Source organism: Opisthocomus hoazin, chromosome 11, assembly GCF_030867145.1.
Source record: "Opisthocomus hoazin isolate bOpiHoa1 chromosome 11, bOpiHoa1.hap1, whole genome shotgun sequence".
In the NCBI taxonomy this organism is placed as follows: domain Eukaryota; kingdom Metazoa; phylum Chordata; class Aves; order Opisthocomiformes; family Opisthocomidae; genus Opisthocomus; species Opisthocomus hoazin.
The window spans coordinates 12,815,364-12,836,528 of NC_134424.1; the positions used below are offsets into that span (position 1 = coordinate 12,815,364).

Consider the following 21,165-nt stretch of genomic DNA (forward strand, 5'->3'; position numbering starts at 1 on the left):
CTGACGGAAAACTCCGACTCGTTTTACGCTAAGCTTCCTGTTCTTTGCAAGCCTGTATTCCCCAGAAGTGCTATTTTGAAGGGAAGAAACTATTTATCCTCCAAACCTGCTAAACAAAATGAAAGCAGAGAGGAAGCGATGCCAACCCCAACCCGGAGACGGTGATGGGGCTGGGACAGCCTGGGGACCCTCGGCGCTGCTGCGCTACCTCCCTGCTCCGTATCCTGCTGCCCCTCTGCACAGCCGGGCTGAAGCTGCCCCCGCTTCCAGAACCAGCTCGGGGCTCACAGCAGGGACACCCTGCATGCCCACTGCCGTTGAGAATGAGCGGTCCCCATCACTGCAAGGCTGCTCCCCACCGCCTCCCAGCACAGAAGTGCTGACAGAGGGAGATGTCCCTGCCTGCTTGATCCCGCTGGGCATTGCAGGGGGACCCCGCGGGTGGCACACGCCATCCCCGCAGGACACGCTTGGTGAGGATTAGCTCCCAGCTCGCTCTCCAACACCTCCACCTCCTCACTTTTCTGTAATTATCGCTGCCAGCTCGGCTGGGGAAGGTGGGTAAGTCCATGCCACCCCAGCTGGGCTCACCATGGATGCTCGCAAGACGGGGGCCCGTGTGTCCCTCTCCCCGCGCAGGCAGGCGGGCGGGCTCGTTTTGCTGACTCGTGGTTTGAGCGAGTCCCCCCGCGAAGACGTCACATGCTCCGCATCTGCCGGCAGAAGTGTCTCATCCAGCAAAAATGTCAGCCTGCGCCCAGACAGGAAGCACCTGGTGCTGGTGGGCGCCCGGGGTGCCCGGAGGGGTGGGGGCACGGGGACAACTCATTTCCCCTACCAGCAATTCCAACCGCTGACAAAACTCACCCCGACACTTACATCCCTCGGGAACGCTCTGCACAGCCCATGGAGCTCCCCCTCCTGCCGAAAACAGCCCCCCCGGCAGAGCTCCAGCTCCCAGGAGAGGGGAGCTACGAGGGGCCGGGAGGAGCAGAAAAGCAAGACCCCAACACACACATTCCCAAACATGGCACAACTCAGATTTTCTCAGTTAAAACCATTTTTCTAGCTGGATGAGAACACAACAAGGGTGTCCAGGTTCACTTGGAGGGGTAAAAGCTTTAGAGTGACGCTGCAGATGCTGCAGTTTGGGTTCCTCTGGCAGCTCCCAGCTCCAGCTGCAAGTACTGTCAGTGGCAATGGGGATGAAGGCAGTCTGGGGCTGGATTTGACCCTGGCTTTGGCGGTCCCTCACAAAGTCCTCAGCCATTCCCACTGGTGGGGGAATGAAGAACAAACAGGAGCTGAACCTGCTTAGACTGAACCAACATACTTGGTCCCCACAGGACAGCAGCTCTGCACTCCCCGTGGCAGCTCTGCATCAGTTGGCAGCGGGGACTGTTGCAGGTGAGCAGCTTTTCAGGACTGGAGACTCCAGTGTCCATCACTGATCGCCCCGCAGTCAGCACTGTGCTGCTTCATCACCCCTTCCCCAGCCCTGCATCCCAGAGCAAGCCACCTAGGAGGATGATCTCTGGAGCCCAGGGTTCAAAGCCACCGCAGCCGGTGGGCAGGGACATCCTTCCTGCACTCCCAGCCACACTTATGCGAGTGGTGGCTCCTACCCACGCCCCGTTCCCACCCTGCCACCTCCAGAAATCCATCCCTGGCACACCCGAGACACAGTGCCATGGGTCGCTCTTCATGTCTTCCTGTCAAACAGCCACTTTCCCCCAGGAAACCACGGTGAACCACCCGTGGGAACCAGCAGAGACGGAGTGAAGTGCTGTCATTAACCCCTGTCCCTGCCTCTCCTGACCAGTGCCCACCACACTCTCAGCCAACGCAGACAGACCAAATCCCACTTAAAATAACCCTCCCAGCTGGGCATCCTCCCCACAGAGAGGATGGGGCTGCATGTGTACTATTAACGTGTCCAGCGGTGCCACCGAGTCCCCCCACCCACCACACCGCCCTGCTGGGGACCGGGACAGCCAGGGCCAGGGCCGGATGCCTCACCCCAGCCCAGACACGCAACCCACGGCAGCAGCCGGTCTGTGGGAGCCTCGCCATCCCCGGCAGGAACTGCTGAGGCCGCACCAACACACAAAGAGGCTGGGCCAGGCTCCCCAGCCACAAGCAGGCACCGCTCCCAGTCCCAGGGTGGCCGAAAGGTCTGCCGGGGGACTGCCCGCCCGCGCTCGGGGGTGACCCGAGGTCCCAAGAAGCCAGCTCGTGGGAGCAGTGGGGGTCAGAGCCCAGCAGCCTCCCCATGCCCTCAGCAGGGGGAATGGGCAGATGAGAGCTGCCAGGCTCCAGTGGCCTGGACACCACGTGTCGCGTTTGCAGAAGCAGCGCCAGGGCTGGCTGGAAGTCTGACCTCAAGAGCAGGCTTCTAGGATGCCTGGGACAGGCTGACCCCTCACCAGATTTCTTCAGGGCACAAGCAGGAGAAAACAGCTTTTTCTCTTCTTTTCATGTTACTGGATCCCCCCTCGTGTGGGGTCGCCAGGCTGGGCTTGTTCTGGCCCGTGCATCGCACACTCCAGCACCCCTGTGCATGGTGCAACCCCTTGCACTTAGGTGATACCTCCAGGGAGGGGAGGGACGGTGCCAGAGCCTGGAGTTCGGCTGTTTGGTGGAAGGGGCAGTGGAAAGCCATTGCTGCACTGTCAGAGAGGCACGGATGCGGGCGGTGGGGCCATGGCACAGCCCAGGCAGTGGCACGTTCGCCATCGGCACGGGGGCAGGAGAAGTTGTTCGTTTGACGAGTGGAGTCTCATCCCTGGGGCTCACCTGCTGATCTGCAGAAATGGCAAGCGCCAACCCCACCTGCCCATGCGTGGGAGCGATGGTTGGGCTTTTCCAGCTCTCCAGATGCACTTGGCTGAGAGGCGGCTTTGCTCAGCTCCATGCCCAGAACAAGGATCACAAGAGCCCAGAACAGCCCTGTGCAGGAACATCACCATCTTCCGCACCTCCACCTTCTCCAGAAGCCCATGGAGGGTCCAAACTGCACGCAAGTATGAGACCCAAGCAGCTCTTTTTGTAGGCTGCAAAACCCCAAAGTCCCCCTGTAGACACAGCAGCTCCCCTGGTAGAGGCAGCAGCACCAGGCACTCCAGTTTTCCACAGGAAAACTCTGCAGAGCAGCTCGGTGGCCACCCGGTGTCCAGCCAAGGTCAACCCACCCCAAGGGAGCAAGGAAGCCATGCAGAGCTCAGCCCCAGTACATGGGCAGATGCTCCTCCATCTATCCTGTCACCAGCACAAGAGTGATGGTGCTGCTGGTGGCTGGACAATGGCTAGGTAATGGTCCAGCTCTCCTGTCCTCTTCTGGAGGGCTTCAGCTCCTCGAGTGATGAGAGAGGCAGAGAGGAGGAAAAGGAAAAAATTCCCCAGCATCTTGGCCGCAGATGGGTCTGACTCCACACGTGCCCCCAGCCCAAAACGGAAGCAGGGGGACACAGGGAGGACAACAGCCCTGATCTAGAAGGATGCCTAGGAGCCCACAGGTCTTCACCAAGGATGACGGCAGACCTCACAAGACACAAATTACAGGGGATGGAGATTCACTGCTCCTCCTGAGCGGGGAAATGCGGAGGCAGGCTTCCTCTCGGTGCCAGCCAGGATGCCAAAGCCGCTGAGTGACGTTTCGGCTGCTTGCCTTCACACATGGTCTGTGAAGCAGAGGCAAGCCTTTCTTGTTCACCTCCGCTCCCAGGGACCAGTCGTGGCCTGGGAGGCTGATGGGACCCTCTGTTGGAGCTCAGAGACCAAACTTCATCCGAGATGATTTGGACAAACACTTTCTCCAGGACAACGTCCATTTGAGCCATTTCCGCGAGGGCAGCACGTGGCTTTGGTCCCAGCAACAACCATCAGGCAGCAGGACCCTTCCCACTGGGCCCCTACACAGGCAACTGGAAACCCAGGTAAGTTCAACCAGAGGCTCCTTCCAGGGCAGGGGAGAAACTCTCCTCCCCAAAACACTCCCTTCCAGACTAGACTCGAATCAGCATTTACTGCAGAGCCAGCCATTGCTGGCCAGACCTCCAGACCCAAGCCGAACAGCCAGCGATGCCACCACGGGCTGGGGATGCCAGGACCCCCTGTGAGCACCCTGCCAGTGACAGGTTTCCCCGGCGGGTGGCACAGATGCTGCGTAGGATGAACCCCCGCAGAAGAACACGTTTCTCAGCAAAGCATTTGAGATGAAGAAGGCGTGAGGTGCAGTGAAACCATTTGTTTTACGGATTTCAGCCTTCCCCTCTCTGAAAACAAGTTGTTCTGCAATGACAGTTCAAGCTTGCTCCCTTCAGAAACATCAAAGGAAAACGCTTTAGCATCTCTGCCTTTGTTTTTCCCTTCATTCAGCCTAAATTGCTCTTGGCTGCACCCAGCTTCCCAAGCAGCCTGTCCACAGCGGCACTCCTCAGCCGACACAGCCTCTCCCCACCGGCACGCAGCCCCGCAGCGCTTCCCACTCCTCCCTCACTGCTTCACAGGCAGCTCCAGGACCCCGGGCAAGGTGTCAAGAAAGCTTCCCAAAGCAGTTTTGCCCTATTCTAAACCCTTCCCCCGTAGGGCAGGGGGCCACGACAGGACCGGGATGGGAGAGGTGGAGCGGGCTCACGCTGCCTTACCTCCGAGAGCTTGACGCGTCCCTCCAGGAAGGAGCAGTCGGCGGCGTTGTGGGTGCAGATGTGCCGGTACTTGCACCAGTGGCAGGGGAAGGAGCCGTTCACGCAGGACAGGCAGCTGCGGAGAGAGCAAAGCGGACGGCGTTAGGGCAACGGCGAGGCAGGGTCCACCGGGGCTCCTCCCGGGATGCTTCAGCAGGACAGCCTCCCTGGGTGATCCCGTATCTCTGGGTGGGAAGGACCCCCCTGTGTGGGGCGAGGGCTGTGCACTGGCAGGCTGGGAGGGGAGATGCCTGCACACCCCGGACCCCCAGGCTTTGCCCACAGCAGAGCGAGGGGAAGCGGCCTTTCTGGCACCACAGGGCTTGTGTCCCAACCGGGGGGGCCACGCTCCCTCCTCTGCTTGGCAAGCCGGCCCTACCCACCCTGATGCTGGGGGGGCCGAGCTCCAGACTTTGGGAGCTTTACTTGGGTTCCCTGAAAGGCGATTTTAGCAAGAGGCAGCAGAACAAGTGCTGTGCACCTTGGCGGAACAAGGGAGAAAGGGTCAGATTAACGCAGGCTCATAGAGAGGAAAATTATAACTGGCGAAAGGTTGGGTCAGATTAACATTTTGGGACCGTAGCGCCTTTCAACTGCTACAATAGGTTGTGACAGGAGAGCTGCTGAGGCATAAGCTCAAAGGCAAGAAAAGTAATCAGCCTGGCTTTAAATAAAAAAAAAGAGAAAAAAGAAAAAAAAAAGCAGCAGCATACTGTTTTTCTCCCTGGCAGGCTGATACCTGCTCTCACTGATCCGAGCACAGACAGGATCGGGCCCAAAGCAATTATATTTAAACAAAGGCAGGCTCTTCCCCTGAACGCAGCTCTGCCAGGAGGCAGCAGCCCTGCCCAGCCTGCTCCTGCTCCGAAATCACAGCTACCTCTCTGCCTCTACCCCCCGGGAAACGACCGGGAAAACACGGCATCACCGTGTGAGGTGGCAGCAGGAGAACCTTCCTGGAGAGAGGGATGCTGGGGTGGCAGGGCCTGGCTGGACCCCTCGCCTCCCGCGGACTCGTCACCTTGGAGGCTTGGGGACGGCGCCGGTGGGAGCCACAGCAGGGGGCAGCTCGGGGCGCAGGCAGCAGCGGGCGCAGGCAGCCAAGGGTGCAAATGCCAGCGCTCCCTGCCCGCCCTGGGGTTTCACACACCATTCCATATACAGCAAGAGCTTCCCAAACCCATGCGTGCACACTAAGGAAATATTTAATTAAGCTGCTTGCAAAGGGGGCTGGAAGTCATTTCCATGTTTCGCTCACATTTTCACTTCCAAATGAACAGCCCTTTTAGCTTTACCCACAAATATGCTAATTGAGATACTCCTTATGCAAATATATGCAATTTTATTTCAGCTGCAGAGATTCAACTTAAAAGCAGAGCCGTAGCCTCCTATCTCTGGTTGCTTTAATGGCGAGAGGTGCAGAGCGTGGGGAGAGCAGGGGGACACAAACAAAGCGAAAGGACGGCTCCTGCCCTCCCAAAAAGGGCTCGAGCAGCCACCTGCGGGCAGGCAAATCCAAGATGCGGAGGCAGTGGGGCAGGGAAAGCACGGGTTAACCCTCATGGAAGTAGAACAACCACAGAGAGGTCATTTCCGAGAGGAACATAGTACAAACAGTCGCAAGACACACACCGGGGCAAAACCCTCCCATGAAATCAGCCCTCCGCAAAGGCGAGCTTTTCCAGCCCCCAGGTCTTTCAGGGTCTGTGAAAAGGCTCCCCAGTCCCCTCTCCACCACTTCGCGAGGCACCTCAAGGCAGCCGGGTGAAGCACCCAGCACAGCCCTGCCCCAGACACCCCGGAGCTGCAGCTCCACTCTGCAGTTCTTCAGTGCCAAAGCCGAATCTTGGCTGTTTTGGGACCCTCCTCACGTGAGGGTCTCCTCTGCCATTTAACTACTGCAGGTCCAAGCCGATCTCCTGGTCTTCACTTGCCAAAGGACCCAAAGCATCTCAGGTTATCCTCCATGTACGCCTGAGGAGCAGGACCCTCCCCCCCACCCCCCTCCTACTTCAGCCCTCCCGGGTGCTTCTAACTTAAACCGAGACATTTCTAAAGCCCCATCCCCAGAGCTGGTTTTCACACTCTCCCTTCTGCCGAGGTTCTCCATCTGCCATGAGGACATCAAACGCGGCAGTAAGAGCACTCACCACCACGCGTCTTGCTCCACAGCGTCTCTGCTGCACTTAGAGCCTGTCTGGGTCAGCACCCTGCAGCTGGCCAAAGACTCTGTGAAGTGGCGAGCGACTCAGCACCCGGGTGCCGGTAACGTGGTGAAACCCCGTTTCCAGCCTGCCTTGGTCCTGCCAGCCTCAGCGCGTCTGTTTGACCCCCAGCTCCCCGCAAGGCTGCCCAGACCCCGGGGCAGGGGCCGAGGCAGGGCTCCCCGGCTGCAGGTCAGGCTGGGCGGCGTGGCCGCGGCCGTATCCCCGGCGCGTCCGTGTGTCGCTGCTGTCTGTTCCCGGCGCAGCAGCAGGTTGCTCGGCAGCACGATGCCATCTGTGCCGTCTCTCTCCTTCCCACGGTCAGGCACTCTTCCCTCATCACTTCTTGCCTAAGAGGCTTTCATCACTCCTGATAATTAGAGGGAGGCTCTCCTTCATGTGTTGAAGTCCCCCCCCTCCCCGAAGCGTGTCGGGAGTGTGAGAAGCCCAGCCAGGCAGAAAACCGAGGCTGGGGGTACAGCGCAGGCACGGACCCACAGCTTGCTGCCCCTCCGCCTCCCCCCAAGCCCTGCCAGGGGCCAGGCAGAGACGAAGCTCAGGCTGGGCAGGGGAAAGGGGTCAGACCCGCCGGCTGTGCCCCCCTGGCCTCCTCACGTCCCCGTGCCAGCGGAGCGGCACCACCCTTGGACCCGCGTTTCAGGATCGCTCTGTGCACAGTGCCCCATCCCAAAACAAGCCCAGGCTCGCTGCAACCTGCCCTGGAATGAGCAGGCAGCCCTGCCAGGCAGCAGGGCAGCTCTGCCCCCTCTGAGCGACCCAGGGGCGAAGCCGGAGCCTCCCCACAGCCCCCGACTCACTGCGCAGCTGGGACGAGACCTCCCGACGCTGCTCTCCTCCACTTTCCAAACCAACCCCAAACTGGCCGATGCCGCGCTGGGGAAACGCCTGACACGGCTGCAGAAAAGCAGCGGTGCGGAGAGGGCAGCAGGACAGCAAAGGAGCATCTCAGGGCTGGGCACGTCTCCAGGGTGGGTGCAGGGCCACAGGCGTTGCTGCAGGACGAGCCCAGACCCCGGGGTGGCTTTGGGGACCCCTCCACACCGGGTGCAAGGGCAGCTCTGCAGAATGGACCTCCGGCTGCCACGGCGAGGTCACAGCTCTCCCCACGCCTGACCCGGAGCAATACGGATGGGAAGCATGGGAAGCTGGCGGCACCGGATCCGGGCTCCTCACTCCCTGCCCTTCCCGGGCTCCCAGCCCCGGGCCCGAAGGAGCCCAGAGCTCTTCAGCGCACTGAGGGGGCAAGGCAGGAACCAAACCTGGCACCCACAGGCGTGTGGTAAGCCTGAGCAGCAAGGGACGGGGGTGTGAGCGTTGCACACACGTGTGCATGCAAACAGACACGGACGCTGGGGCTATTTCCATGGCGTGGCGCGTTCCTGGAGGAAGGACGCGGAGCAAAGGGCAGGGAGGAGGGACGGGGGCAAGTTCAACGGCACCAAGAGCAGAGCAGGGGAGGTCCATTGAGAAGGGAAATTATAAACACAGTGCTGCTGGAAACAGCATCTGCACACGCACAGCACAGCGAGCCCCTCGACTGCTCCTTAGCCCTCCTCTTGGCAAGGAGGCATCCTTAGCAAACACTCAGCTCCGGCACAGCCTGCGTCTGGAGCGGCAGCTGCCAGGGGTGAGGGGCTGAACCGTGGTGCTTTGGGCTTTACATCCATCTCTCTGCCCCAGGGAGAGGGGAAATCCTGAACAGCAGCAGCAACAGGCGGTCAGTGGCCCCTAAACCCCTACACGGACCTAGGGACAGCCCTGCCCTTCCCAGCCAGTGCCCGGACCCAAAGCCAGGAGAACCGCAGGGTGGGAGATCCATCCCCTCCCTCTACCCCTGCCCATCTCAAACCACCACATTTCTGCACTTCCTTTCACGTCAGCCCGATGCTTTTCCATCCCTGCTGGGTTTTGCCAAGAACCTTACTGAACCTTACTCGCAGGGTACGGGTTGGGCACACAGACTTGCTGCAGGGTGGTCCAGGGCACCCACCATCACGCTGGCTGGAGGATGCAGAATCAGGCCCTGGTTTTTAAGATTGCCAGAAACACATAATTCTCTTGAAACACCTTCAGCCACCTCCCATCACTGAAATCGAACACCGGGCTGTACCAGCCCTCCTCCTTCACAACAAACGTGACATAAACCAGGTTATCCTGAGTGGTCTCTGGGGCCATCCTACGGGATTTTTCCACCTGCCCCAGCCCAGGAGAACGCAGGGATCTGTTACCACCTCACAGCTCAGCTGTGCTAACTCAGATACACTCACTCAACTGCTCGCAGCCATCTGTCCGTGCCTTTGAAAAGAAAGCATCTGTAAGCATCTGGAAACAAGCAGCACTGGGCCTGCGGAGAAGCAGCCACGCTGGGTATGGGCAGCTCGGAGGCTCGGGCAGGCCAGGGCACGGCCAGACGGGAAGGCTGCAGCAAAGAGCCCCGTGGTACAAGCACTGGCATCATCTCACACCCTCCCACAGGTGCCACCGGGTGCCTCGGCCACCGGAGCAGCCCAGCCCTGCTCCCAGCCCCTGGGGTCATGCACTAAAATCCCATTTATTTAATGGAGACTTACAAGGAAAGCCTGACCTGCGGGACAGGGTGACAGCAGACCCGCATCTCTCTGGCCAGGAGAGCTAGAGCCGCTTGCCATGAGGAGACACAGCGTGGGCAGGCACCAGCACAGGCTGCCTGGCTACTCAGCTCCCCGCTCTTAGCATAAGACCCCCAGTCTGTGATTTTCCCCCTTCCCCTGTGCCACTCCCTGGATTTTTGCTTCCACACTGCAATGACTGGTCACGCTGGCGGGAATCTGGTGATGCGCTGGGCACGCCGGTGCTTGAAAAACCAGTAGCACTGCAAAACCCACTCACAGCATCGAGGGAAGCACCGAAGGCTCTCTCTCATCTTCTCCCCCGTCCCACTCCACCTGCCAGACCCATCCCCACAGCCATGCTCTCCGTAAAGCCAAACCACAACAGGAGTTATGGACCAGAGTTTCCAGAGGAGAAACCCAGAGAGCAAATATGGAAATAGTGGGAAGAAATACACCTCGGTATTCCCCGCAATTGCTCGCTGGCTTTCCAGGAGGATTCCCTGCTCGCCCACCTCGCCAGCAAGCGCAGGCTCTGCCGGAGGTGGGCAGGGAGCCTGGTGTTACGTCTGTATCTTGAAAGGGGACTCATTTCCCTACAAATGCTTTGAAGAGGGAGTTTAACGCTGACAAAGACGACCTCAACATCTGCCCGCACACGCGCTGGACACGGGCCGATTCATTAGATGATCAAAGGCGCCGAGCGGCCTTTAAATGCCTGCGCTTGATCGGTGCCCCATAGGAAACCCCAAGGGAAGCCACCCCGGGCCCTGCCACGGGGTTTTCTACATTTCACCACAGGAACCACAGCCTGTCCCCAAGAGCTGAGCCTGCACAGGCAGCCCTCTTCCCCACCATGGGCTGGCAGCAACCCTCAGTCACCCACGTCCCCCTTTGCAAGGGACTCATTTTTCTGCACCGACCTCCAGGTTTCCACTCCCCTGTTCGACGCACCTCTCACAGCTCAGCCAGAAACATCCCCTGCCTGACGCACAAACCTCCACGGGCAAGATGCCCAAAAGATGCCACTGCCGGGAAGCACCTGCCTGAGCCCCACGGGAGCCCCGAGGCTGCCAGGGTGCAGCACATCAAGCCGGGACCCCCAGAAGCTTGGCAGGTGACCCTGCTGGAGCAGGGAACGGAGCCCCAGCGAGGGTACCAGTCCCACAACAGGGGTCCCAGGGACCCCGTAGGGAGAAGTGCCCCAGCAGCCAGCGATGCTGGTCTGCAATGGGGACAGTCCCTTTACACCAGGTGACACTATAAAGCCCTGCAGTAAGAGACAGGACAGCAACATGGCTCCACCTGGAAGGCACCTCTTTGGCCTTGACCATCACAAGCCAAACTTAGAGCCAGCACAACCTCCTCCGTAGCCCTCCTGCCCTCCGTAGGAGCAGGGGTTAGATATATCTTCCCTTTTGCAACCCTCCCCTGGACCAGGCTGGTTCCAGCAGTCTTTGAAAACACATGGGATGAAGTTTTGCAGGGTGGTGAGAAACAAGAGAGCCGGGATGCTCGCACAGCAGCAGGATCAGCCCCATGGGCAGCCCGCAAAAGAGCTTTAGCAGCGCGATTTGCTGATGCCTTTCCAGGCATCTGCTGAAAATAAGCAGGGTCAGACTCTCCCCAGTGTATACGGTGGAGCTGTGTTGGCTTCCCTGAAGCTACCCCAGCTGACGCAAGGGAAGAGCTGCCTTATAACCCTCCAACCTCTCCACAGCCATCTGAAAAATCTCACCTAAACATTCCGTCCTCGGCTGAGAAAGGATTCGACACACAGGCCTCTGGCTCCCAATCTAAGCAAAGCCGCCCAAACGTAAAAAGAAAATGCAATGCACAGTGATCAGAGCTCTCCACAGGAAAAACATCAGCCTCATGGAAAAGCATATTGTTCCTAATACAGAATTTATCAGGCTGATGTATAGATTTTCCTCCACAAAATATGAAACCTGGATCTGAAAGGCTATTAACTCCGAAGAGATCCATTAAAGACGTCTGTCTGCAAACGGTATTTAAAAGTATTGCATCATCCTAGGTCTTGTCATGCTCTTTGGCTATGACTCGACTGCAGGTCACATAGTGAAAACTGCCTCCAAACCCTAAAATTCTTGACGTAAAGAAAATAATAATAATAATGTTCACCAGCGTAGAACATGGACTTTTCTATCAGCTCCAACCGGAGCCCATAAATATTAATGCATCCATAATTAGCTTTTTTAAATAATGCATCCAAAATTAAACATCAACGCAGTAATAAATCAGTCAGGGCTCTTTGTTGTAGATTTGGGGGGGGGAGGGAAGGAAGGTGGGTTTTTTTCTTCCCCTCCTATGTTAGGCACGTAAAATAAAATGCCAATTCCCTCACCACCTCTTCTCGCTGGACCAAAATGCTGGAGCCCTGATTGGACCGAATCCATTGCCATTTGTGCTTAAACATCTTCTTTCTTTCATATAGAAAAATAAAAGTCACATCTGCTTTTTGATTTGTAAAATACTGACATGCAGCCAGGCTGAGCTAAAGCTGAGCTAATGTTATTGAAACCACACAACGTGAAGGGAGACAAAGCTCATCCTGGGTGTCAAGGTGAGGGAGAAAGTCAGGTTTGCAAACTCTCTCCTCCCTCACTGACACAGAGCTCCCAGGAGCCGAGACCCACTCCCTGTGCCACGAGTGGGCAGGGCAGAAATCCCTGTGATGCCCAAGGCTGGCAGGGCCTCTCCTCCAATGCATCCACCCTGGAGCTCACCGCAGGCACGCAGCCGGGGTGCCTGCATCTCACCTGCTTTTCCCTGATCAACATGGAAAATCTGAACAGGGTTTGGAGGAGCAACCTGCAGCAGAAGCCCCCCCAAGCCAGGCTAGACACTTTGCAAAAAGCCGTCCTAAAGAGATCACTCTGCGTTTGCTTATCTATAATTACTGATCAGGCAGCCCGCCGCCGTCCGTGGGAGGTTTCTGGCAGGGTAATGAAATCGCTTGCATTCTTGAGCTCCAAATTCTTTGCCCAAACACACCCCAGCATCTCCTCCGACGTCCCCACCGCGGAGCCGTCTCCCCGCCGCTCAAGCACACCGTCGCAGCTCCTCATCAGGAGCTCGCTGTTAGAGGCTTTAGACACCCTGCTTAGGCAGCACATCGATAATCCACACCTCCTCTATTTTATCACACGCATATCTCAATCTGCCTAAAAACCCGTAGTGGAGTAGACTTCAAGGCAGCCTGACAAGAAAGCAAATTCACATTTACTTCCAGTTAGGAAATTCTTGGGTAAACGCCCCAGGACATGCATCATGTTCCGTCCCACCTTACTGCAACTTTCCAGCTCGCTCTCCAGCAAGCCTGGGACGCGGGTACCATCGCAGGAAAACACAGGCTTCTCCTTTTGCATCGCCAACTCACTCCTATTAACTGTTTCCAGGAATAACAAGATGCTTGGCATTTTCCGTCACATGGATTGCTATAGTCTGCAATGCAGTAAACTCGTTTTTTCTTCCAAAGCTTTGCCAAACCCAAAGCCCTGTTTTTAAGTGAGGTTCTGCCCTGACGCTACATGTTCCCACACGCCCAAACCAACTGTGGGTGCTCTGGTCACCGTCCCAGTTTACAAGGGCAAAAGGAGGAGGTTTCTCACTGCAAACACCACTATACTTGACTGCCCTTTCCTCTTGCAACATCAGCACCCGCAAAGCTGAGATCTCTCTCTCCCAGTCTCACACTGCCCCACCAATCTGCTCCCAGAGCGCTCTCGCGAAGCCCAGGCCACTTACGACTGATGGACGCTGCAGTTGTAGAAAACAAAATCCACGGAGGCGAACTTCTTCCCCGTCTCCTTAGATTTCAGGTAGAGCTTCACCACTCGCTTGTCCCCTGGGAGAGACCAAAGCAGAAAAAGGTTTCAGAAAGGACACAGTGCACGGCCCAGCATTCAGCCCAAGGCTTGCGAAGGGCTGGAGGGAGCTGGGCATCACCACCCATCCCAGTTAACAAGCAAAATCCCCCAAATCTGGCAATAAAAAAAGCATCCACCCACACCCACCCAGCCACCAAATGAGCCAATAGAGTCCCAGTACTGCTCACTGCAACCTGCTGGCATGAAGGCAGGTGCCTTGGGTTCTACCGGTGGTACTGGAGGGGAGCTTAAGAGTTTTGGAGTCAGCAGAATGTCCTAGAGCCCACCGTCACCTACAGCACATCTGCCCAGGAATGGTCCACAGGTGGGAAGCAGCCCAGGGTGCCCAGGACCAGTGCACAGACCACTGCAGCGCCAGCAAGCAGCTGCGCCCACGGCTTGGATGACAGCAAGGACCAGTCCCCAGGGAGCAGCAATGTGCTTCTCCTCCTACACCACAAGAACCAAACTCGGTTCCTACTTGGGGGCCAGGGATCAATGTCATGGGAGAATTGTCCTCCTCCACACTTGGCTATGGGGCAGCAAGCGGGACAAGGTTTGTCTTGGGCTTTCTTCCCACCCCAGGGCAGAAGCTCACCGCGGCCCCTGGTGATGGGGATGACGTCCTTGGCAGAGGGAGAGCTGCAGTAGATCTTCCCATCTTCAATGCGACTCTCAGACTCGGTGAAGTCTTCGAAGGAGCAGTTGACTCCTGCCGAGAGGTCTGGGACATTCCAGGCCTGCAGGACCAGCTGCAGGGGAGAGGCAAGAGCATCAACACAGAAAACCAAGCAAAAACTACTCCTCCTTGTCTGCTATGTATAAGTCCAGCCAACAGAAAAGACGAGAGGTGCAAGGCCTCCTCCACCACCCACATGTGGTGGGAAGACCTGCTCTGGGCTTTTGCAAGCAAACCACATCCAGTGACCTCCTGCTCAGGCAAGGAGAGAGGATTTAAATGGGTTAAAAGACGGAATGACTCACAGCCTCTCGTCCTCTGCCCTCACTGTACCACAAGCCATTACGCCTCACCTCTACAGAGACCGAGCACAGCGCTGGGGATGAAGAGTGTTTCACGGAAAGGCATCCGCTCCAGCAGAGCTGCGGAATCCACCTCTTCCCTCGCAAAGACACTCATGGGGTCAGCAGTTCTCACTTTACAAAATGCTTGCCTTATTTCTAATTTGAATTTTTCACAGCTTCCAGCCATTAGTTCTTGTTATGCTTTTCCTTGATAGATTAAAAAGCCCTTTAGTCCCTGATATTTGCTCCTTGTAAAGGCACTTACACTCTGTAATCAAGTCACCTCTTAATCTTCTTTTTGATAAGCTAAGCAGATTGAGCTCTGGAAGTCTCTCACTGCAAGGCATTTTCTCCAGCCTTCAACTCATTTACATGATGTTTACGGGAGGCTGAAAGCCTCCCCTTTCAAAAGCTGGACTCCAGCCCCAGCGCAGCATCCCCGTGTCGACCGCACCAGACCTCTGCGCAGCGTCCTGCCACGGGTCAGGGAGATAACCACCGGAGAGGCGAAAACACCGCCCAGCTCCCGGCTTCGCCCGAGGGGCATCGAGAGCCCCGCAGCGAGGGCTCAGCCCCAGCACCACCTTCCAGGATGGCGGGTGAATGCCTGCCCTCTCCCTCCACGTCTAATTTTAGACTTGGCAATATCAAACCCCAATTTCTCTGCTAAATCAGCCCCACCCAAACCTGACTGCTCTGAAGGAAATCTCACCCCGCGCCTCCCCTGCCGTCCCAGCAGGTCCCATCCGCAGCCATCTCGCATTTATCCCCACGTTACCAACAAACATTAGCCCCTGCAGAAGTGCCTTCCAAACTGTTTCCATCCAGTGACACTTCCCCTCTGACGAGGCCTTTCTGAGATCTGTCACGGAGCCAGTTCTTAATCCACTTCACACGTGCTTTATCAATATTATATAATGCTAATTTTTAATCAGAACATTGTGTTGTACCAAGTCAAATGCCTTGCAGAAGTCTAGAGACATCACATCCCCACAGTCCTTCCTCTAATTCAAGTCATAATTTCATCAAAGAACAAGATGTGGTTTGTTTGACATAAAACCGCGCTGACTGGCATTAATTATAATTCCCATCCCTAAATATTTATCAATTGCATCCTGCACTATTTTTTTCCCTTTTGTTTTTCTAAACCTGACATCAAACTAAGCAGCCTGTGACCATTTGGTCCTTTCTGCATCTGGGCAATAAAACAAGCACCTATTCTGTTTCCCGGGCTTTTCTCAACATTCACTTATTTATTACAAAGTCATATTATTACAAAAGTCCGCAGGCCATGGAACTTCTCAGCCAACTCTTTCAGGACTCCTGAGTACCAGGTACCCAGACCTGGCAGTTTTCAAAGCTTTAATGCTAGTACATGCTTTTTTGTATTGTGCTAATGGCCTAGAAATGCTTTGGGGAAGTCCATCATCCTTCCTGTCCGCACCGAGAGCAGCGAGCCGTGCATCGAAGTCTCATCTCAGAATATCTACTGCAGGCCAGGGTCAGAGACAGGCTATTGAGCTAGATGGATCGCTGGCCTGTGGACGGCAGCTCTGATGTCGGTGTTTGTATTATGGAGAAATATTTATTGCTCGGTTACGTCTTTTCTGAATAATCACCAACTGGTTTATTATCTCCATCAATAGGCCAGCCCTCGTCAACGCCCTCCACTTTGCTATGTTTTATTTGTTTCAGACCTCTCTTCCCCTTTCTCCCTATTTGTCATACACTCATTACTTGTTTCTAATTGCTGCCTCCACAGGGTCAGGAGATGGCTGGGGGGGTTCCGCGGGCAGCAGAGGTGGCTTACCGGGACCTCCGACATGGTGACCGAGATGTTCTTCGGCTGGACGGTGAGCTGGACGCACTGCCGCAGGTCAGAGGCGAAGCGCTGGGGCTCATCCGCCCGCTCGCACCGGTCCTTGCGTGAGCATCTGGAGGGGGACGAAACCACCACGGTGAGGAGGAAAACCCCCCAGGATCCCACGGGCTCTGGGCTGACACCACGGCAGACAGACCCTTTGGCATGGAGGTGATGCCCAGCTAGGGACCTTGGGTGCCCGAGGCCTGTATGGGAGCTCTGCTTTCCCCTGGTGACAGCACTGGGGACTTCTGGAGAGGGTTCACATTCAGTTTTTCTTATTGGCAGAAGGATGCTGAGCCCGGGAGCCCATGGGCAGGATTAGGGGTCCTGGCCAGCAGCTTCGCCGCCCGGGGTGCTCATGAGCACAGCCTAGGCACTGCAGGCAGGGATGACAGACCCCTTGGATCGCTCCATCCCCCCGCATTTCGGGGCCAAAGTCCAGGAGATTTGTCCCCAAGGAGACCAGCCACAGGGACGGACACGCTTTGCCAACCGCGGTTCGCTGGCGTGGCCGCAGGGACGATCCTGCGGTACTCACATGTTGTGGAGGACGCACCAGCCGCAGTGGGGGTCCCGGGAGCCCAGGCACAGCTCGCAGCTCTCGTACTGCTCGCAGCTCTCCACCGGCACCCGCGTCACCTGCGGGAACAGGCAGGCAGTGAAGGGGGACGGGCCGCGTGTTTCCCTCCATGCCCACACCTCGACCCCGCAGAGACGGACCCAGCACAGGCTCACCCTGGCCCGTTAGACAGGAGGGAGCGGGCTGAGCCCCCCGCCATCGCCCACTCCTCTCCCAAGCCCAGGCAGCACATTTGCAGGCAACACCTCCACCCCAGGGAGGTCTCTACCCCAACCAAGCTCCTTCCACTGCTGCTTCTTCAGAGGTCTGTGGGAGCGGGCCGTGCCGGCTCAGCCCCACGCCGGCTCCCGGCGCTGGCCAGGCACCCCGTGGCTGCCGCAGCCCTGCTCCGAAAGGGTTACTGGTCCTTTATTAATTGCTCCTCCAGATTTGATTAAAATCCCCTCGTTCTCCAAGCCCTTCGAGCTCTGTTACAACTGTTCATTTAATTACTTTCCACCAGCACTCTGATAACACCGAGCCATCGTAGGGAAGAGAGCGGGCTTTATTAAGGAGAGGGGAGGAGAAGAGGGGGGACAGGGAAGGGGTGCAGGGAGCTGCCTGCTCACCCGCTGCGAGGAGCCGGCAGCACCGAGCAGCTGCCCGTACTTGCCACGCTCGTGCCTCAGTTTCCCCACTGCTCCCACAGGGCAAGACTCACTCGTTAATTAAAATTTGCAAACTTCTCTACTGAAGGCTAAACCCTGGGTGATCTCCCTCCTCCCAGCCCAGCAGGGCACGGGCTCAGCGTGACGCCTGCAGGGCTGGGATAAGGCTGGCCAGCCAGTACCCTTAGGTTTGCACACCGACACAGGATACCCATAATGTTCCCATTTGTTTTTCCAGACATCGCTTCCCAGGCAGTAGTGAGGGGGTCAGCAACGTACCCCCAGGCAGACCTCACACAGGCATGTGCCGGCTCCCAGCCACCACGGCAGCCCTTGGGGGAGATCCCCAGTCCAGCTCGGCATAACCCCCCATCCCACAACCACGTCTCCAGCATCTCCCTCGCAAAGGGGAGGCTTAGCTGAGCCAGGCCTGGGACAGAAACATGGAGGAGTCCAAACCCAGTTTCTGCCTCGCCTGGGAAGCTGTGGGTTTCCTGCAGCAGAGCAGAAACCAGAGACAGGCACTGGGAGGAGGAGGGAAAGGGCTCTGCTGTCCCCATGGGGCTGTCTAGACAAACCCACGGCCCTGCTCCAGAATCCTTCCCTCTCCCAAGCCCCTGGGCTGGGGGCCAGGAGACCTGTTACGCTCCAAGCTCTGCTGCAGTCCCACCTCTCCTGAGCAGAGGAGAGGAGACGCTGCGAGACACAGGCACATCAAGTCCCAGCACGGCTGCCCTGGGCCACCCCACCAGGCACAGCGTGCATCCCCGCTGGCACCAGATCCAAAACGTGCCACCACCGTGGCACCAACCTGCTTCACTCGCTCCAACGCAGCCCGCGGATGGATGAACTCACACCAGCAGGCTTTCTGTCAGGTCAGGGATCACGCAAAACCTCACAAAGCCAACCAAAACTTCCTCTCGTGAGCCCTGACCGCGCTGCCAGGGCGGCAGCGCTGGATCCGGATCGGTTCTGTACCTCCGGCTGGCTCAGCAGCAGCAGAGGCAGGGACCGGGGTGAGAACGGGGTTCTCACCTCAGGGTCTGGAGGCTGGAGACACACCGTGCCCTTCGCCCCAAGGTGCAAACGCAGCCGCCTCAGAGGAGAAAAAGCCATTCGGAGCAAGGAGCTTCTGCTGACTCGTAGAAACCCTGCCCCGGAGGGGATGGCTGGAGCAGCGCGGAGATTTATGGCCAGCCCCCCGCAGCCAGGAAGCATCAGGCAGCCCTTAGTCCCCAGGGACCGGGGGGATTTCAAGCAGCTGCTGCCAACAATTAATGCCTGGGGCAGGGCCCGGTGAGGAGAGGAGCAGCAGGGCCACAGATTCAGTGCCTCGGGGCAGTGTTTCTGCAGAGAGAAGCTGCCGCCATGTCCTGGGACAGGAGTCCCCAGGCAGCAAAGGCCAGACCCCACCGGGAGCTGCCTGAAAGCCGTCCCTTCGCATGGGACTGCAATGTGGGCTGCCACGTCAGGAGAGTGAGGGGCTGCCATCCCCTCCCCTTACCTGTTTCTCGGTCATGGCGTAGATGTGCTGGCGGTCGGGGCTCAGCACCAGGTCTCGCAGGATGGAGCTGCCCTCATGGGCCACAACGTTCTCATACTGCAGCGCTTGGTGCTTCCTCTCGGCCGTCAAGTCCACCAGGATCTGTGGGGAGAGCAAGGGGAGGTGAGCACGGTCTCACAAACACCCCAGGAGTAGGATGGGGAACACACCCCATCATGGGGATACCACCCCCTCCATCCACACCAGCGTGACCACACCATGGCCACCACAGCACGGCGAAGCAGCAGCCGCTCTGCAAACATCCCAACCCTTTCCAGAAGGCCAAACTGCAATGTTTTGTTCCTTTTTTTAGCATTTGTCCCATGTTTACGCTTATGGCATTCACCCCTCTCTAGGAAGGGAAGCCACATCCTCGGTTCTCACACTGCACCCTGCTCTATGCTGCCCTGCTTCCCCCGCTGCCACTCAGCCCCAAAGCCCCTCCAACTTGCAGCACAGCACAAACGAGCCCCCAGCTTGCAGCAAACCCCATCTTGCCGCAGCAGTACCAAAAGCGGCTCGCACACCGCACCGAGCTCCGGCCGGGCAGGACGCTGCGGCACACGCAGGCAGGGCTCCCGTCTCCCCATCCATCAAAGGAAACACTTGGGCTCGTGACCGGGGAAGTCAAGAGGGTCTCAAGGAAGCTGAGGGTCAACAGAGGTTCAGAAAGCACCTTTGTTCCCTAAGCAGGAACGTGGCGAAGGCTTTAATCCCCTTATGGCTCACAATCACGTTAAAGCTCTTCCTAAGCAGACCGGTTTCTGGCTGTGCCGGCGATAACCACATCACGAGGCACCGCGGGGCTGGAGGCACCCACCGAGCAGGAGCTGAACTCGGCTGCGCTACTTGCCGTAACCCGATTGCCACCTCCACAAGCAAGAGACGCTTCCTGCTAACGCCATCCCTCACGATCCCCCCCCAGATTCGGGCTGTCCGGTGCCAGGGACGTGGCTCAGTGGGTCTGGTCTGGGTCCCGCTGGGACCAAGCTCCAGCCCAGTCTGCCCCATAGCCCCAGCTGCACCAGTGGCACGCTCTGCAAAAAAACCCAGCAGCAGGCGGAGAAGCAGAGCGCCCAGCAACACGGAGCAAACACTGCCCACCATCAGCCAGCACACACGGGGAGCCAGCCCGGCACCCCCAGCCGCAGGACTCGGGATCCCCCCACAGCACGGGGGCAAACCCGCTGCCTTGAAGCAACCCCCGAAATGCATCCCACGGCCCTGCCCCGACCATTGCACCCGCTCCCACGGCCCAGCGCAGCCATGCCCAAGCCCTCGTGTCCCCGACGGCAGCCGTCCCCGTGCCCCCGCCGCCCCGTCCCCCTCCTGCAATAAATCGCTGTCGGCATTTGCATAGTTCCCAATCAGGGGGCTACGGGCCGGGAAAGCAGGATCCCGGTGTGCAGTTGATTAGCATGGAAATGTATGCGGCTCACAAACAAACCGGGGCCCGTTTAATTAGAGCGGCGCCTTTGATTCACCGCCAGCCTCCTGCACGCACCAGCACCGGATTATTTTTAGGCAGTTTTACAAAACAAATGTATTTAATTAAGAAAGAGACCCCCGAGCAACCAGAGAGCGGCGAGTCCTGCATGGCAGTGAGCAAAGGGGCCGCCCTCTCCCCAGGGGACACGGGGACTGCACTTGCAGGGCCAGATGTAACTCTTGGACGCCCACGGCACAGCCAGAACCCCCCGTACGAACTGCTGCAGCACTGCAGAGCCTTCGCCATAACCCAAGCTGGTTCCGGTACTTACCTGCTTCTCAGCATCCTTTGCCAGACCCATGCACAGACTCTGCTCCCCATCACCCCACCCTGGGTACCACTGTGCACTGCGGAACCCAGAGATGCCAAAAGCCCGTCCTAAACCCTCTGCCTGCCCTTTCGCAGGCTCTTTCTGCCCAGGACCACGTTTGCTCCTACTCCAAACGTCAGAGGAGGTCAAGCTCCAGACATGTGTGGTACAGGGCCACGTGGCACCCCCAGCCCTGCGGTACCCCTTGCCTAGCGGTACCCAGCATCAGCCCCAGAGCCCAACCCTGCCTCCCCGCATCTCCTCACAGGTTGCTCCCCTCCTGGCTCTCAGCTTCTCCCCTACAAAGTCCCATCCAAGCCA

The 21,165-nt window shown here is 57.9% G+C and overlaps 1 protein-coding gene across 4 annotated transcripts in view; it reads right to left on the bottom strand.

Annotated features, from left to right (window-relative positions):
• Positions 1–21,165, bottom strand: part of PLXNA1 (plexin A1) — a 122,810-nt gene that overhangs the window by 52,291 nt on the left and 49,354 nt on the right. For all 4 annotated transcript variants that reach the window (XM_075432387.1, XM_075432384.1, XM_075432385.1 and 1 more), the window contains exons 4-9: positions 19,007–19,147; positions 16,814–16,914; positions 16,222–16,345; positions 13,987–14,140; positions 13,267–13,366; positions 4,647–4,761 (exon numbers count right to left, since the gene is read on the bottom strand). In XM_075432387.1, coding sequence (XP_075288502.1) covers positions 4,647–4,761; positions 13,267–13,366; positions 13,987–14,140; positions 16,222–16,345; positions 16,814–16,914; positions 19,007–19,147 — 735 coding nt within the window. The remainder of the gene's footprint in view (positions 1–4,646; positions 4,762–13,266; positions 13,367–13,986; positions 14,141–16,221; positions 16,346–16,813; positions 16,915–19,006; positions 19,148–21,165) is intronic.